The 19,416-nt window shown below is 37.6% G+C and overlaps 1 protein-coding gene across 1 annotated transcript in view; it reads right to left on the bottom strand.

Annotated features, from left to right (window-relative positions):
• LOC140845597 (uncharacterized) overlaps positions 1-19,416 on the bottom strand; it is a 42,559-nt gene that overhangs the window by 18,344 nt on the left and 4,799 nt on the right. The window contains exon 3 of the mRNA XM_073220184.1: positions 17,690-17,766. Coding sequence (XP_073076285.1) covers positions 17,690-17,766 — 77 coding nt within the window. The remainder of the gene's footprint in view (positions 1-17,689; positions 17,767-19,416) is intronic.

Genomic DNA, 19,416 nt, shown 5'->3' with positions numbered 1-19,416 from the left:
GAGAAATTGTGATTTATTTATTAATAACCCACTTTTTAGCATCAAGTGAGGCAATTACACCTGAATTTCAAAACTGTGAAGTTTCCCTCATGCTTTCTGTTCCCTGAGTAAATCAGAACAAAAGCTTTAGGTGGGTCCTACAAGCAGGGGAGTCAGGGTGCAGCTCAGCATGGCCTGAAAGGGGTGAGGAGGTGTCCATTGCCAGGAGGGTGGTAGTAGTGGTGGCTTAGCATGGTGTGTTGAGTCCCCGAGGGGGACAAAGACAGCATCCGTCTAGGAGTTGGATGGTGACCCCACTCAGATTATTAGAGCCAGAGCTATTATCTGGGGCATCTACAAAGAGGTCAAGATGGAGACAAGAGATTGGTTACATAAAGGGGCTTAATACCATCAGGATGTATTATGAGGACAGTGGGAGCCAGGACCCTTTTGTTGGAAGGACATATTTGGGAAAACTAAAGAACTTCAATTGGAGTCTGTAGATCAATCAAGTGGTAAAAATGCAGCAGTGTTAAATTTCCTGATTTTATTAATTGAATTGTGGGTATGTAGGGGAATATCCTTACTGTAGCAGTCACACACTAAAGGATTTGCAGCTAAAGGGACATCGTATAGCCAGCCCACTTAGCCTCAAGTGATTCAGGAAAAACTTATTTGTACTTCTCTTGTCAACTCTTCCTAAGGATGAAATCATGTCAAATTTGTTTGAACTATGGAATAAAGTTGGAGACTTAGCACAGAAGTCTGAATATATTTATAGATCTATATGTCTAAAGACAACATATATATACTATATGTAGATATATATATATATATATGTACACACACACATACACATCAAACACCTGTATTTGGTAGTTGAACATTATGAATCTTGAAAATTTGAGAGCTAGTGCCTTATTGAATGAAATTATTGAAAAAAAAAGCTAGCGGGAAGAATCATTTTTAAAAGTTGACAATTCAGAATTGTCACTTCAGAATTTTCACACCTATACAAAAAATTAATATTTAATTCAGTGAGAATTTATTTTTGTATTTTGAGGAGGTGACCTTTAGTTGATAGGTAAGATGTTTATAATCCTTTCATTATATAAAACAAAACCATAAATAAATGGACTCTTCTTTCTAGAGCTTCATGGTTCTAGGTAAACCTGTGGTCCAGGTATTCCAAAGTGAAATTGTCCAAAGTTGAGTTAAGCTATTCAACATTATAGATAATGTTGTGTATCTTAGTCAAGGGTCTTTTAGTTGTAAGGACAAGAAAACCACACTAGCTCCAAAAAAGGGTAAGATGAAAAAGGAAATCTCCTGTGTGAGAAGAACAGGAAAATGGGGGCAAGAACCATGCGTGCTTGCTGCCTCCTGTGCTTTCACTGGAGAAACCAAGTCTCTCCTCTCTGCTTCTCTTCCGGTGTCTACAGACCAGCCTCTGAAGTTTGCATGTTGCCCATCAAGACCACTCAGAAATAGCAGCCTCAGTCTTCCCAGTCTGTATGACCTATGGGTCTAGTGCCAACAGACCCAGACTTTTAGCCCTAACTCAGAAGGGATTTGGAGTAGAAGAAGGAGCTCAGTCGGACGGACGGGCTGGATCAGATATCCCCTTTTGATCCGGTCAGCGTGCCTGGGAATGGTCTGATACGACACAAAGCAAGCCTGCCTGCATCTTCCTATTCTGCAAATAACTGTGAATAAAAAGATGTTATTTTAAAAGAGGGTTATGGAAAGTGAGAGACAAAGATATTTTCTAAATAATCTGGAGAATATTTTTTTTCTAATTCATGTGCATTGCTCTGTATTCTGAGAGATGTTCAAAATGTTAGTTCTTGATTGTTGAAATTAAATTACATAAAGGACACCTAAGAAAGTTCTATTTTGAAATTAAGAATGGATTTCAGACATTTTGAAAATGTTATCATTTATTAACAGATAAAAGAAGACTTTTCATCTAGGGATTTACCTAACACAAAAACTAATGACTTCAGTGAAGCTATAGAAATGTTCATAAAAGCTACCAACTGCCTTTCCATGGTGTAATAACTTTCAGTGAACCAAGGACTTTCCTTATATTTTTTAAGAGTTTCTTCCCTGCTCCCTCAGTTTTCCTCAAATAGGAGTTGGTCTGTGCACAAGGGCATGCACAGTTGGGGGGTGCAGGTGGCTGCAGGTGTGTAGTTCGTATGTTTAAAGCCAGTGAGAGTGCAGCGAGCAGTGTGGTCCTGGTGTCTTCAGAGAAAGCCCTACCCTATCCTGTCTCCATTTAAGATATAAGCTGAGTATTAAAGAAAGAGAATGATCTAGTGCCTGGTGGACTGGAAAAAGGACAGATTTTCAGGGGAAATCACATTCGTTTTGAGGGGCATGGTGGTTGCATAGAAAGTTTCCTTGTGTCATCTTACAGACTCATTGGATGTGAAAGCTGGAGATAACCTTGAATACTCTTTGCTATATTACATAGTAGAATGTCAGAAGATTTTTGATATTCTTATATGCAAAATGTTTTGTGAATATGAATTTCCTGATGAGAAAATATAAACCTTTTATGCAAGTAAGTAGTTTGTGACTCAAAGTAATAAAGAATAATTGATTTATTCCAATCTCCTAAATTAATAATGATAAAACAGAAGCCTGGGCCCTCTGTGAGATGGGTCTGAACTAAAACTCCATTGCTCACCTGACCTCTGTTAAGTCCCTACTCTGACTAGTGGAGCACAGTGACATTTGGGGTCTTCTGGAATAGTGTCAATTCAGTTAGTATCCAGATAGCCTGGAAAAGTCTGATTATTCCCTTTTCCCCAGTACACCATCACCTTGGTAAAAGGCCATAGGTGCCTTTGGGAAAGGTTGGGGGAAAGATTAACAGTAAAAATTTTTGGCAGTGTTGCTGGGGTTCTTCCTCAAGGAGTCAACCTCCCCTTCATTCAAGGGTTCTAGGTCTTTAAACTTGCTCCAGTCTTGAAGTTGATTGAAGGACCATAACTGTTTTCATTATTCAAGTTAGACTTTTGTTCACATGACTTAGAACTGTTTTGCTTATACAGATCTGGTGAGAACTTAGTAGGCTTCCCACCTACTTCCCTTTTAGGAACATCAAGATCAATGAGGCAATGCCGTAGGTCTCTGCAAATCAACTCTTCTCATTACTGCTTTGACTCGGCTGTCCATCGTAGTGACTGCCCACCTTGCCTGGAGTGATTAAGGGCCACCACTTGGTTCCTGCCACTCTGTGATCCACCTACTCCTATTGCATTTAGCTTTTCCAGTTCACTGGCAGCAGTTCCCATTGTGAGTTCTAGTCTACAGAGAAGACTGATCACAGAGCTCTGCATGGATGCTGGGGTTCTCCTCAAAATTTTTTTCTTATGGTTGTGTTGAAAGGTATGTCCTCTGTACTCTCCCATGTGGGTGAGTAGTTCTTAAATGGCAAATCCACTCTAAAATTCCTATTTTCCCAAACTTTGAGTCCCTTCCGTTAGAGTAGACCAGTGTAGTTCTGGGATTTCAAATTCATTTACTAGGGGCTACTTTTTGGTCCATGGCTGACCCAACCAACTAAACAAAGTGGTGGAGCCCTTTCTAACTCCACAATCTGCAATATCAAATGCAAAGTCTCTGCTTCATAGGCCCATGTCAATAAATTCAGCCTGATACAAGTTTATGATCCTTCCACCTTTATCCAACACCCTTAATATCCATTCCCACACACATTCTCTGAATTCATGTCTGTGTATATTTGATAAACCATGTAGTGCTTTGTACCTCACCTTTAGGGGACTGCTGATACTTGAGTCTAATTGAGAGGTGGTTGGGGTGGGTCCCAAGGAGAATTAGTAGTGTCTTGTAAGGCAACTCCATCAGGAAGCATTGCAGTTTGCTCAGGCCATGCAGGGTTAACTCCTCAGATGGGGTTAGTGAAGCTACCTTTACTGGTAAGAAAGACTCCAGAATTTAGGGTTTCAGTGGCTCCAGCTTCAATAGAATCTTCCCATACGGCCATGTTCTAGTTTTCAGGATCCCATTCCTTCCCAATCACTGTGCTCGCTTTTACAGTAGATACCCTGTGAAGTTGGGGATTCAGTTTGCATTATAATTCAGCCACAAACAGGATGAGATTCTGGGTTAGGTTTTCAGCAATCTTAGTGCTGTGGCTGCGAGAGAAGGGTCCCTTTCAGGGCAGACACGTGGTCTTCAGGTCACTTAGGCAGCACTTGAGCTGGGAATTAGGATTCCTGAGCACATCCTTTTCCTTCTCCACTCTGTCCAGTGGCATTAGAAGCAACCAGCACTCTCATGACACTTGTTAGTTTGACAGAAATGTTCAAAGAAATCATATATATGGTCGCGCTGAACTGTGCCTCTATTAAGGATTTATGAGTATCCAATGATGATATTTTGTGTGTCCCTATTGCCACTTCATGCCAACAGTGATCTGTGCTGTCTTTACTACTGGAAAGAGATGAATTTGTGTCTTTAAATCTTATCAGATTAGAGAGCCAGTTCCAGAAACCCCAGAAACAATCCAGAAAACTCTTCTTTAGGTTTCTGTTTCTCTTGAATCAATCTCAGTATCTCAGGATTCTCCAGAGAAACAGAACCAACAGAATGGGCATGTGTGTGTGTGTGTGTGTGTGTGTGTGTGTGTACACATACATACATACATACATACATATATATATATATATATATATATATATATATATATATATATATAAAGAGGGGGGGGCAGAGGGGAGGGGTGCAGAGAGAAACTTATTTTAAGGAAATGGCTCATGTGACTGTGGAGGCTTGGCAACTCCAAAGTCTGATGGTAGGCTGGCAGGCTGGAGACCAGGGAAGAGTTGCAATTTGAGTCCAAAGGCAGTCTGATGGCAGGATTCCTTCTTGCTCAGAGGTGGTCAGTCTTTGTTCTATTAAGTCCTTTCACTCACTGAAGGAAGCTCACTCACATTATGGAGGATAATCTGCTTTACTCAAAGTCCAGCGACATAAATGTTAACCTTGTCGAAAGACACACCTTCACAGAAATGTCCAGAATAATGTTTGGTGAAATATCTAGGCACCATGACCCAGCCAAGTTAACACACAAAATTTATCATCATATGTCTTAACCCACCAATAAAATAAGGATGTTAGATGGTATAATAAATTTTATGAACCCTTCATGTTGAAAAATTCTATTTTTTTTTATAATTTCTATTCTCATTCCTGCAGGATTCTATTTTTAACAACAGCAACAAAAACCTATTGCTACCCCCTTTGCTCTCTTGAGATGTCAAGGGTTTGGCTGTGTGGGTAAAATTGTAATATTTCCAGAATCTCTTGCCTGGCCTTAGTGCATCTGCATATCAATAGATGTTTCCAAGGGGTGGAGAGTAACATCTATATATCAATAGGTAATTATAAGGGCATGTGAGGGTTTATCTGAACCAGAGAGGTTGGGTGGAGCTCTGTTCTGCTGCAGCCTGGTCAAGAGAGAGAGAGTCAGGATCACTGCTTGTAAGAAATAAAGGAGTTTTTTAACTTTACTTCTCCCTTTGACTGATTTTGGTTTTACAGGTATTGTGCCCTGGATTTCTCCCCAAAGTTACAGGCTATATGGTTATAGCAAATCAAGTTCTCAAGTTGTCTGGTCTATCTGAACCACGTTGGAAACCACATATTTGATGTCTTTTCTGACTCCCTAAGACCTTAAGAAACCTGTTGGTGACAAGTGTAAATCCTTTACATTTTTCTCCCTAGAAACGGGACCTATGCAGTAGGGAACAGAGTTGCTGTACAACCATCAAACAGTCCAGTAAGCCTTGTTGGAAGGGCCTAAAATAGCATAAAAATTCCCCAGAAGTGTAATCAAAGCAAAGGGTTGAAGAACCATTAACATAAATGTCCTCAATGTTCCTGTGGCTTTGACTTTTTAATGTATTATTGTCCTCCCTTCTAGCCTGTTTTCTGTTCAGTCCTGATCTCTTCTTGGCCTACTGATCCTTTCAGTATCTGCTCACTATCCCAATGTTATGCCTGGAATTTTCCATCCATTAGGTCTTCTCCCTTGAGATGCTTATGTAACTGTTTACTTTGGTGACTTACTCCATTAGTTCCTCTGGACAAGATGATTTTCCTTATCTCCTTTACTTCCTAAGGCTTCTGAACTCATAATTTGAATTACTGTTGCCTTTTAAAATAATTTATGTCAATCATTTTTAATAGAATTCTGCATTTTGCTACCTTTTTAGCTTCTTGTCTTGTGAAAATTTATATGAAGTAAAAATGCCAGTTGCCCTTGGGAAACTTGTTTTTCTTTCCAGCTAAGTTTACTAACCTGAAAATGAACACATTTGGCTTTATAACCATTAAGGTGCCTTCTAGCTCTGAAACTATGTGGCTGCATTGGTAAAATCATCTTGAGGTTTAACAACCATTACAGATGAATTCAAGACACATGAAAATCAGCAAATGCCTTCCTCTGCTGCTCTTTCCTAGTCAGATGTGTGTCCTGTTTTTAATGTAACAATCATCCAATATTCTCAGATGCAAGAGCTTCTTACTCTACTTACTTGCATTTTTCATTTTTCACTTATTTTGGGATATTTTGTTTTTCCTTCTCCACATTCCCTGGGATGAATTTTTCTTGTTTCCATACAGTTTTCAGGAACCAGGTCTAAAATATTCTTTCAGCAGGGTCCCAGGACACTAAAAGATAGATGAGACTCCAAGAGCTTTGCAGTCCTTTGCCCAGCACCCCTTAGACCAGTGGTCTTTGAAGCGGGCGCTAGTACCAGGGTGTTTACAAGACCTCATTGGAGAGCAAAAAGAAACGTTCATACCTAATTGTGAAATTCATAATACAGTTCATAATACAATTGTTACTTTAATCTCATTTTATAAAATTATCTTCTTCTATATGTTTCATAATGTATATAGTAATATACTAGTAAGTAGCGAATAATCTATATTATATGTAATATGCTTGCTCAAAAGTCTCTTAATGTTTGGCATGTGTGGTTAAAGAATTTGGAGTCCAAATGTTTGCCTTAAAGAATTCTTCATCTTATATTAATATAAATATATAAATGTAGTATAACCTCATGTTAACATAAGGCCTAATGACTCTTAGACTTTTAAACTCATTATTACCCTTGTTAATTTGCTCATTCATATGTAAAATGTATGATTGTATATAACCTAGGGTTCCTTGGTTGTAAGCACAGAAACTGACTCTGACCAATTTAGGCAAGAACACTGGATATTACACCGGCTGGCTTATAAAGCCGAGGGAGAACCCGGGCAGTCCCGCCTCCTAAGAGGAGAACTATGGCAGCGCGGGCCCTTGAGCAGCATCACTTGGACTGATTCCTAGAGACCTGCTGTTGGTTGACTCAACTCCAGTTCTCTCCCTCCTGAATGTCTTCACTTAAAATTCACATTTCCAAGAAAAAGAGTCTGAATGGTCTACCTTGTGTCATGTGCCACACCCTAAAATACTTCTCTCATCATCCTTCCATATGTATTTCCTATGAGGTGTAGTGGGAAGGTCCTTTCCTGCCATTCATGTCTATAATTCAAACACCATGACATGACTACTTGCTGAAAAATAGCAACGTTTACTGACATGATCGTTTTTTCATATCCAGAAGGAGGAAAAAAGTATCACACGATTAGTCTAAAATGTCATTTTCCTGACAGGAGCAAAGCTTTTGATTTTTTACTTAGTTGTAAGGTTTTATTCCCTTTACTTTTCAGTTAAATGACATTTGAATTCTCAAACTATCTTCATGAGATTGAAACAAAAATGCGTGCCAGGGGTCAAATACAATTAAAAAAATTTTCATATATAGTTAATAACCTTTCAGTGAAGTTAGAATCAATTTGAAATTTCTTTTAAAATCCATTTACTTTTCCCACTTACATGACATTGCTATGCTCTAATACTATCATAAAATCTAAGCTTAATCACTTCTTTTGCCTTTAATTCATTGAAAAAGACAAGAAAGAAATTTTGGGATTTGAATTTAATATTTCTGAAAGGTAAAATGCCTGGAGTAGAGGTAGATATATTTTGGAAAAATGTGATATTAAGTGTTGATTCCCTTTTTTCAGATAGTTTGTTAGAAAATAGTTAAGGGAAAACATTCAAGCATAGATTAGATAATCACCTTTGAACCTGAAAAGTGATTTAGTAAGGGTATTTTTCTGTCAACATTTTTAAACGAAAATTTGAAGGGCCAAAGATAAAATCTGTTCACATTGGTGGAATAGGTCATTAAGGATGCAATTATGTGGTACCAAAACATACTGCCTGCCTCTCTGCCCAAGTATATTTCCATCAGTGAAATGCCCATTTGGCTGAATATGGCCTTTGAAATTCGTAATAAATGTCAAATGGCATTACAGAGGAATCAAATATATCCAACTTTAAATCTCAATCAGTGCCTTTGTTCTACTTGGCTTATAAGATAAACAGACTCAGCCTAAAACAAATGTGAGACAAATTTCACAACAGGGAAATCAGGAAGCAGAAACTTGAGCATGACCCATCAAGCCCAGAGCGGGTCACAGTGAGCGGCACTGTTCAGCCAGAGGTTACCCAGCCCACCTGCGTGAGGAGCACAAGTGTGCAATTCGAGCAGAGAGATTTTACTCCTCTTTTTCTGAAGGGCCAGCTCTGATTACATCTAACCAGCTGGAATTAATGGGATGACATGACTAAATATTTAACCAGCTGGAATTAATGGGATAACATGACTAAATATTTGGCCATACCTTCTCAGTGTAGTCCTTCCATCTGTAATCTCGCTAAAGGAAAATGACTGATTCTATTAATGGTGTTGGTTTCAATAGATAATGTTAGTTTGAAGCCTCGAGTGAGGTATAATTTGCCCAAAGTTGATAGGTGGAAAATAATTTTATTCACACTCATAAATCACTGACTGTCCTCATACCAACACATAAAAACTCTCAAATTGGCCTGAATAGGGAAGAGGAAGGGGAGGAAGCATACCATCAAAATAACAATTACATGCCAAAATATGTAATATAGACAAATTGTTAAAAATTTGGTCAAAAGAATTAGAATTTAGTATGATCAGGAGCAGATTAAAAGTCAACATGGGAGAATGAAAATTTGAAATGGACCTTTAAGGATGGGTAGGAAAAACATTTCACATTTTGGCTGCAGAAATTCTGATTTAGAATATAATACTTCATGGTGAAGTTCAAGTCCAGTGGCAGCTTTAAGGGAACAAAACTTTAATATTAATTTGTAAGACCGGGTACTGAAATTGGAATTTCTTTACATGAGTGATTAGTGCAGGAAGTAAGTCTTGTCTCCTTTTTCCAGGTGTGTCAGCCCAGCTCACGTACACCTGGCACAGCCGGAATACATCCGTAGGAACACCATTTTGGATGGCTCCTGAGGTCAGATGACTGAGCTTTGAGGGAGACAGATGTAATATTTGATCCTTTCTGACTTTCTTTTTCATGCTCACTGTCTACACACATGCTTTGAAATATACTAGAAGAAAATGTCAGTTGTGCTGTTTTTATGTGAGATTTTTGCATGAGTGAAGATGAACATGCGAGATGCTCAATGAGTATATGAATAAATGAAGGATTGAATGAATGAGTGCTTCAAATGAGAGAAACTACTTGCCTTAATTTTTCAGTTAATTTACTTTTAATTGCTTAACATGCATCTGTTTTAATGATATTTAGATTCTGTTTTTAAATTATAACAGAATTATTATGAAAACCCCTAGCCTCTAAGATCAGATTCAGGTCACTTAACTTACATATAGCAGGTTCCCATATTGAGCCACTTGGCTTGGGGCTGTATTCAGCTTCCATAGATGCTTTTCACTATTAGTTTTGGGAAACTGTAGATAAACTGCCAAAATAGTTGAGAGACAAACTTTTCTAGAGTCATATCTCTGCAGTCACCATTAATGCCTTTAATCTTTTTAATTATGCTTATCAGTAAAGAACACTTATGTTTGAAAACTCTGCAGCTGTTGGGAAAAGCTCTGCTATTTATCTACATTTTCTAAGGAGTGAAGGGAGGAAAAGCAATTAAAATACTATGTTAGTATTGAAAAGTCTTAGAATTAAATTAAGGATTAAATCCCGGTGTACTGTTTCCATTGTAATACTAAATCAATTATTACTGGCCAAAAAAGTTAAAATGTGAACATAATATAAAATAGAGGGAAAGGATATATTAAGTGATTTTTTAAAATTCCAGTGAATTCAAAAATATTTTCCATGGATGTACCTCTTAGGATAAAAACAAAGTATAACCATTTAAGCAAAAATAAAATTAAGTAAGAGAAGCTCAAGTCACAGTTTCTTTACTTTGTTTTCATATATCATTAGTGCTTTTTTTCTTTTTCTTTTTTTTAATAAGGTATCATGGATATACAATAACATGAGCAACATTGTGGTTACTAGATTCCCCCCATTATCAAGTCCCCACCACATACCCCATTACAGTCACTGTCCATCAGCATAGTAAGATGCTATAGAGTCACTATTTCTCTTCTCTGTGCTATACTTCCTTCCCTGTGCCCTGCCTACATTATGTGTGCTAATCATAATGCTACTTAATCCCCATACCCATCCCTTCTGATCCACCCTCCCCAGTCCCTTTCCCTTTTGTAACTGTTAGTTCATTCTGGGTTCTGTGAGTCTGCTGCTGTTTTTTTCCTTTAGTTTTTGCATTGTTGTTATACTCCACAGATGAGTGAAATCATTTGGTACTTATCTTTCTCCACCTGGCTTATTTCACTGAGCATAATATCCTCTGGCTCCATACATGGTGTTGCAAATGGTAGGATTTGCTTTCTTCTTATGGCTGAATAATATTCCATTGTGTATATGTACCACCTCTTCTTTATCCATTCATCTACTGATGGACACTTCGGTTGCTTCCATATCTTGGCTATTTTAAATAATGCTGTGATAAACATAGGGGTCCATATGTCTTTTTGAATTTGTGATCCTGTTTTCTTCAGGTAAATTCCTAGGAGTTGAATTCCTGGGTCAAATGGTATTTTTATTTTTAGTTTTTTGAGGAACTTCCATACTGCTTTCCACATGGTTGAACTAATTGACATTCCCACCAGCAGTGTAGGAGGATTCTCCTTTCTCCACATCCTCACCAACATTTGTTGTTTGTCTTTTGGATGTTGGCCATCCTAACTGGTGTGAGGTGATACCTCATTGTGGTTTTAATTTGAAATTCTCTGATAATTAGCGATGCGGAGCATCTTTTCATGTGCCTGTTGGCCATCTGAATTTCTTCTTTGGGGAAATGTCTGTTCAGATCCTCTGTCCATTCTTTAATTGGGTTATTTGCTTTTTGTTCGTTGAGGCACATGAGCTCTTTATATATTTTGGATATCAACCTCTTATTGGATATGTCATTTATGAATATACTCTCCCATACTGTAGGATGCCTTTTTGTTCTGTTGATGGTGTCCTTTGCTGTACAGAAGCTTTTTAGTTTGATATATTCCTGCTTGTTCATTTTTGCTTTTGTTTCCCTTGCCTGGGGAGATATGTTCATGAAGAAAGTTGCTCATGTTTATGTCCAAGAGAGTTTTGCCTAAGTTTTTTTCTAAGAGTTTTATGGTTTCATGACTTACATTCATGTCTTTGATCCATTTCAAATTTACTTCTGTGTATGGGACTAGACAATGATCCAGTTTCATTCTCTTACATGTAGCTGTCCACTTTTGCCAACACCAGCTGTTGAACAGGCTGTCATTTCCCCATTGTATATCCATGGCTCCTTTATCATATATTAATTGGCCATATATGCTTGGGTTAACGTCTGGACTCTTTAGTCTGTTCCACTGGTTTGTGGGTCTGGTTTTGTGCCAGTGCCAAATTGTCTTGATAACTGTGGCTTTGTAGTAGAGCTTGAAGTTGGGGAGCATAATTGCCCCTGCTTTATTCTTCCCTCTCAGGATTGCCTTTGGCTATTCGGCGTTTTTTGTGGTTCCATATGAATTTTAGAACTATTTACTCCTGTTCGTTGAAGAATGTTGCCGGTGTTTTGAAAGGGATTGCATTGACTCTGTAGATTGCTTTAGGCAGGATGGCCATTTTGACAATATTAATTCTTCCTAGCCAAGAGCATGGGATGAATTTCCATTTGTTAGTGTCCTCTTTAATTTCTCTCAAGAGTAGGTTTCAGGGTATAGGTCTTTCACTTCCTTGGTTAGGTTTATTCTTAGGTATTTTATTCTTTTTGATGCAATTTTGAATGGAACTGTCTTCCTGATTTCTTCCTGCTAGTTCATCATTAGTGTATAGGGATGCAAGAGATTTCTGTGTATTAAGTTTGTATCCTGGAAATTTTCTGAATTCAGATATTAGTTCTAGAAGTTTTGGAGTGGATTCTTTAGGGATTTTTTATGTACAATATCATGTCATCTGCAAACAGTGACAGTGTAACTTCTTCCTTATCAATCTGGATGCCTTTTATTTCTTTGTGTTGTCTGATTGCCTTGGCTAGGACCTCCAGTACTATGTTGAATAAAGGTGGGGAGAAAGCAATCTTAGAAGAAAAGCTTTCAGCTTTTCACTGTTAAATATGATATTGACTGTGGGTTTGTCATGCATGGCATTTGTTATGTTGAGGTACTTGCCCTCTATACCCATTTTGTTGAGAGTTTTTATCATGAATGGATGTTGAATTTTGTCAAATGCTTTTTCCAGATCTATGGAAATGATCATGTAATTTTTGTCCTTCTTTTTATTGATAGAGTGGCTGATGATGGATTTTTGAATGTTGTACTATTCTTGCATCAATGGGATGAATCCCTCTTGATCATGACATATGATCCTCTGGATGTATTTTTGAATTCAGTTTGTTGAGTATTTTTGCATGTATGTTCACCAGGATATTGGTCTGTAATTTTCTTTTTTTGTGGTGTCTTTTCCTGGTTTTGGTATTAGAGTGATGCTGGCTTTATAGAAAGAGTTTGGAAGTATTGCGTCCTCTTCTATTTTTTGGAAAACTTTAAGGAGAATGGGTATTATGTCTGATAAAATTCAGCAGTGCAGCCATCTGGTCTGGCTATTTTGTTCTTGGGTATTTTTTTAATTCACTTTCATTGCTGGTAATTGGTCTGTTTAGATTTTCTGTTTCTTCCTTGGTCAGTCATGGAAGGTTCTATTTTTCTAGAAAGTTGTCCACTTCTTCCAGGTTATCCAGGTTGTTAGCATATAGATTTTCATAGTATTCTCTAATAATTTTTTGTATTTCTGTGGTGTCCATAGGGGTTTTTCCTTTCTCATTTCTGATTCTGTTTATGTGTGTAGATTCTCTTTGTTTCTTAATAAGTCTGGCTAGGTGTTTATCTATTTTGTTTATTTTCTCAAAGAACCAGCTCTTTGTATCATTAATTTTTTCTATTGTTTTATTCTTCTCAATATTATTTATTTCTTCTCTGACTTTATTATATCCCTCCTTCTACTGACTTGGCCTCACTGGTTGTTCTTTTCTAGTTTCAGTAATTGTGAATTTAGACTGTTCTTCTGAGATTGTTCTTCCTTCTTAAATAGGCCTGGACTGCTATATACCTTCCTCTTAGAACTTCCTTTGCTGTGTCCCACAAAAATTGGGGCATTGTGCCATTGTTTTCATTTGTCTCCATATATTCCTTGATTTCTGTTATATTTTGGTCATTGATCTATTGATTATTTAGGAGCATGTTGTTAAGCCTCCATGCGTTTGTGAGCCTTTTTGTTTTCTTTGTACAATTTATTTCTAGTTTCATCGCTTTGTGCTCTGAGAAGTTGGTTGGTAGAATTTCAATCTTTTTAAATTTGCTGAGGCTCTTTATGTGGCTAGTATGTGGTCTATTCTGAAAAATGTTCCATGTGAACTGGAGTAGAATATGTATCCTGCTGGTTTTCGGTGGTGTGTTCTTTAGATGTCTGTTAGGTCCATCTGTTCTAATGTGTTGTTTAGTGCCTCTGTCTTCTTACTTATTTTCTGTCTGGTTGATCTGTCCTTTGGAGTATGTTGAAGTCTCCTAAAATGAATGCATTGCATTCTATTTCTCTCTTTAATTCTGTTAGTATTTGTTTCACATATGTAGGTGCTCCTGTGTTGGGTGCATAGATACTTAGTATGGTTATATCCTGTTGTTGGACTGACCCCTTTGTGATTATGTAATGTTCTTCTTCGTCTCTTGTGACTTTCTTTGTTTTGAAGTCTTATTTTGTCTGATTCAAGTACTGAAAAGTTTGTATGAAATATCTTTTTCCATCCCTTGACTTTTAGTGTGTGTATGTCTTTGGGTTAGAAGTGAGTCTCTTTTAGGCAGCATATAGATGGTTCTTGCTTTTTTATCCATGCTATAACTCTGTGTCTTTTGATTGGTGCATTCTTTCCATTTACATTTAGGGTGATTATCAATACATATGTACTTATTGCCATTGCAGGCTTTGGATTCGTGGTTACCAAAGGTTCAAGGGCAGCTTCTTTACTATCTAGCAGTCTACCTTAACTCACTTACATGCTATTATAAGCACCCATCTGATGATGCTTTTTTCTCTCCCTACTTTTACTTCCTCCTCCATTCTTTATATGTTAGGTGTCATATTCTGTACTCTTTGTGTATCCCTTGACTGACTTTGTGGGTAGCTGATTTAATTTTGCATTTGGTTAATGTTTAATTGGTCTGCTTCCTTTGCTGTAGTTTTATTTCTCTGGTGACAGCTATTTAGTCTTAGGCACACTTCCATCTAGTGCAGTCCCTTTAAAATACACTGTAGAGATGGTTTGTGGGAGGTAAATTCCCTCTATTTTTGCTTATCTGGGAATTGTTAATCCCTCCTTCAAATTTAAATGATAATCTTTCTGGGTAGAGTATTCTTGGTTTGAGGCCCTTCTTTTTCATTGCTGTGAACATATCATGCCACTCCCTTCTGGCCTGTAAGGTTTCTGCTGAGAAGTCTGATGATAGCCTGGTGGGTCTTCCTTTGTAGGTGATCTCTTTTCTCTCTCTGGCTGCTTTTAATACTCTGTCCTTGTCCTTGATCATTGCCATTTTAATTATTATATGTCTTGGTGTTGTGCTACTTGGGTCCCTTGTATTTGGACTTCCATAGCCTGAGAGACTATTTCCTTCCCTAAATTGGGGAAATTTTCAGCAATTACTTGTTTGAAGACACTATCCCTTTTTCTCTCTCTTCTTCTTCTGGTACCCCTATAATGCAAATATTGTTGTGCATTTGGATTGGTCACAGATTCTTTCATTCCTGGAGATTCTTTTATCTCTCTCTGCCTTAGCTTCTCTGTATTCCTGTTCTTTGATTTCTATTCCATTTACTGTCTCCTCTAACTCACCTAAATGCTTTTAAATCCCTCCATTGTTTGTTTCATTTCAGTTATCTCCATCCTGAATTCATCCCTTAGCTCTTGAATATTTTTGTGTAGCTGCATTAGCTGGCTTATGACTTTTATTTGGAATTATATTTTAGGAATATTGGTGATTTTGGTCTCACTGAGCCCTCTTTCTGGTGTTTGAGGGATTTTGGATTGAACAAGGTTATTCTGCCTTTCCATAGTCTTGGAGCAATGTGAGTGGTTGCAGGTGAGTGGCATGGTTGTCAGGTGGGAGGAGAAAGTCCTTTCCTGCTTCCTGGTCACCATGCCTGTCTCCACTGTGCCGGTCAACTGTGCACAAGGAGCAGCCTCTGGGTTAATCACCTAAACTGCTGTGGGCAGGGTGGCCCTTGGGATGGCCTAGGGTGATGATGGGGGTTCAGGCAAGTGGTGCGGGTTCTTCCATGATAACAGAGCCTGTTTGTGGCTCCTGGCATCATCACCCGTCTCCACTATCTGTGCCGCTCAACCATGCACAGGGGAAGCTTCTGCATTAAGCTGTGTAGTGGCTTTGGGTGGAGCTGCCCTCCGGCTAGTCTTTAGCAATGGCAGGGACAGCTCATCTGTGTGTAGTTGCTGGCTGGGAGGAAGGAGCAACAGGCTGCTTATCATGGTTAGGTGTCTCAGGGCTGTGTTGCCAACCAGAAGCATAGGGCACCTGAAGCTACTGAAAGTTCCCAGCCTGCTGGGTGGATTATGCCAGGATGATTTTGACCACCCGTTCCTTCTCCTTAACACTTGCCCCTTTAGCAGCCCTCTGACTGTTGAGAGTCCCTTAAAGCACCTGCTTTTCTTTTGTCCCAGGACAGCCAGTTGTGGAAACCTGTTTGCAGTCTAGTCTCAGACTTTGGTTTTCAGCCCCTCTAATCTCCAGAGTACCATGCAATGTGGGTCTGTGCTCCCAGGGTAGACTTCTAGGGCTGGGTATTTAGCAGTCCTGTGCTTCTACTCCCTCTCCTCTCTGATTCTCTTCCTTCCACATGTGAGCTGGGCTGGGGGGAGTGCTTGGGTCCCTGCAGGTCACGGCTTTTCACTTTACCCTTTTCTGTGAGATGTTGGCTTCTCTCTGATGTGGACTTTCTGATGTACTGTTACTTCTAGTTACTCTTTCAGGAATAATTGTATTTGCTGTATTTTCAAAATATATGTGGTTTGGGGAGATTTCCACCACACTAGTCATGCCACCATCTGTTTTCTTTCTTCATTACTAGTGTTTTTAAAAGCTCATAAAAAATTTTTAATGGGAAATTAATATAGTATATCTATAATATCAACATTGGATCATATTCACATGCCTTAAAGTTAATATAATAAATAGTATAATATATACTATAATAAATAATTAATAATCTGGCTTTATATTATTCATATGCTAATTTATTGTAGTAAAACCATTATTGTATGTTTAAGTTTGCCATTTAGTAAAAGCAGTTTTGATTATGGATCTTGGAACCACTCTATCAGTAAAAGGAAATAGTTTTTATCTATCTAAAATTTGTTTTATATATTAAATGATTTAATTTTATATTAAATGAGTTAATAATTGAAATGGACACTTCTTAACATGTAACCCGCAGATGTTTTACTGATAAGTCATTGTTTTTTTATTAATAAGCCTACCGTAGGGCAACAGGTTTTGGAAGTTCTTTCGTGGTGAGCAATCAACAGACACTATATAAAAGGGAAAGGTTCAGTGTTGTCTTTTCAAGCTGTCATGTAATGTATGTTTGAGATTTTGTTCATATTCTATTCATCTCTCTGTAATATGCATTTTCTGAAGTTGTGAATGATTGGAAGTATTTCAATAAATTTCTACTCTTCTAGAATTTTTGAAGAATAAATTTGAATAAACACCCATCTAGTTAATGAAGATATCATATGTATACTAGCTCTATGTTATTAACGATAGATTTCTAGGAATTAGAAGTAAGGTAAAAAAATTTAGTATATTCTCCATAATTAATGGTATAGCACTTTGCAATGGTTTTTTGGCCTCTTGAGGTGAACTTGTTGAAATCACTTATCAGTTGAAAAGTGAAATTTTTGATTTCACATTTTTTAATTAAATTCAAGACCAAAGGTAGCATTTCTTGGTTACATAAAGCCATCCTTTCCAAACTGGAGTATGTATCAGGGTGAAGCAGACAAAGGAAATAATTATTGTTGTAGGTGACCCTATAGCTTATTGTACAAGCCAGGACACTTCTCAGAGTGAAAGGGTATGATATTTGTAATGACTCTGGAAAAGAAAGCATAAACCAAGACTGTCTCAGGAAAATTGGGGCATAGACTTACCCAAGCCTTGGGGAGATATTCCTGGACAACATGTGTGAAGGTGTAAAATAATGAATTTTCCTGAAGCAACAATCTTACTAGAAAAAAAAAAAGATGGATCAAAAACATTTTTATACTAAAGCAGACAAAGGTATACTACAGAAAGGAAAATTCATTGATAGTATTTTTTACTTTTAACAGCTTTTTCAAGATAGAATGCACATGCTATGTAATTCACTCGTGTTCAGTTTAATGATTTTTTAAGTGCATATTTGCAGGATTGTGCAGTTACCATCACAGTCTAATTTTAGAACATTTTTATTCCTCCTAAAAGAAACCCCATACTCCTTCAGAGTCACTCCCCATTCAAACTCTCCTACACTAGGCCACCACTAATCTGCTTTCTGTCTGTGTATTTGCCTGTTCTGGACATTTCCTATCAGTGTAGTCATGTGATATGTGGCCCTGTGTCTGGCTTCGTTCTTTTAGCGTTCATCCACAATGTAACAGATGTCAGTATTCCGTGCCTTGTGATGGCAGGATAATATGCCATTGTATGTGTGCCCCACATTTTATTCATCAGTAGGGGATGGGTTGCTTCTAGTTTTGGGCTATTAATGAATAATACTTCTATGAGTATTTAACATATTAAATATGAAATCTGAATAGAAAACTTGGGACTCTTATGCTTGCACCTGATATTTCAGGCTGTGCTCTGATTCGGCATTTACCTTCCCATGATGTTACAAATACTTTGGTTGGAAAAGTTGAGAAGTGTTGTGTAAGATGTTGTCACCATCATCATACTCTCAGTTGGCAAACTGTATTCTCTCTTCTCTTTATATATATATATATATGATTTATATATGTCTCTATTTATTATTGGCCTTCATGTGTTTAGAAATGGATTGGTTCACAGCTATCTTGTTTATTTGCCCTAAAGCTCACCACCCAACCTAGAACCAGAATGTTACCAATAGCAAGATTTGCCTCTATGCTCTTCCTCTATCCCACCATCTGGCTTCCTTGTGTTTATCATTACTTGCCTTTTATTTTTCCATCACACTCATAAATTTATACTTATGCTGTTTTCTGCCATTGCCATTAGTATCAGGTATGAATAAAGATATACTTATGAAGGATTTACCCTTCCTGGGTGACATGTATGTAAATGATACCAACTAAACTGTGGTGTGTCAACACAAGGGCTTGTTAATGTGTTAAGTCTGAGGTTAAGTACAGTGAGAAAGGTGAAATACTGTTCCAGACAGAGGCCTTACTTTTCTTTCACTTTATGGGTCATTTCGTAGTACTGTAGTCCAGTGATAAAACTCTAACTTGCCATTATCCCCAAGTCATTTTTTATTTGTTCTATGGGTTGACATTCACAAAATGTAAAGGTTTTAAAAAATAGTTTAAAATGTAAAGTTGAATACTCTTTAGTGATCACTGACATTATAATTGTAGTCCATCTGTATCTTTACATATTTTGAAATAAATTCTGAAGTAATTAATTCTTATATGTAATACTACTTCATAATACTGAAAAAAATTTCCCTTTTCTCTTATCTCTCAATCACATCCTTTGATTAGTGAATTTTTTGAAATTCATTAGTTATATTTTTTATCTTTGCCAAGATAAATGTCTTCATTCACACTTAAAAGTCTGTGGAGTGGCTATCCTCTGACAAGCCTTAGCTGTCCATTTAATTCCATCCTTTCCATGTGTGACACTGTTTCTTTTCCCT

The sequence above is a fragment of the Manis javanica genome, chromosome 2, assembly GCF_040802235.1.
Source record: "Manis javanica isolate MJ-LG chromosome 2, MJ_LKY, whole genome shotgun sequence".
In the NCBI taxonomy this organism is placed as follows: Eukaryota; Metazoa; Chordata; class Mammalia; order Pholidota; family Manidae; genus Manis; species Manis javanica.
This window is presented reverse-complemented; position numbering and strand designations above follow the sequence as displayed.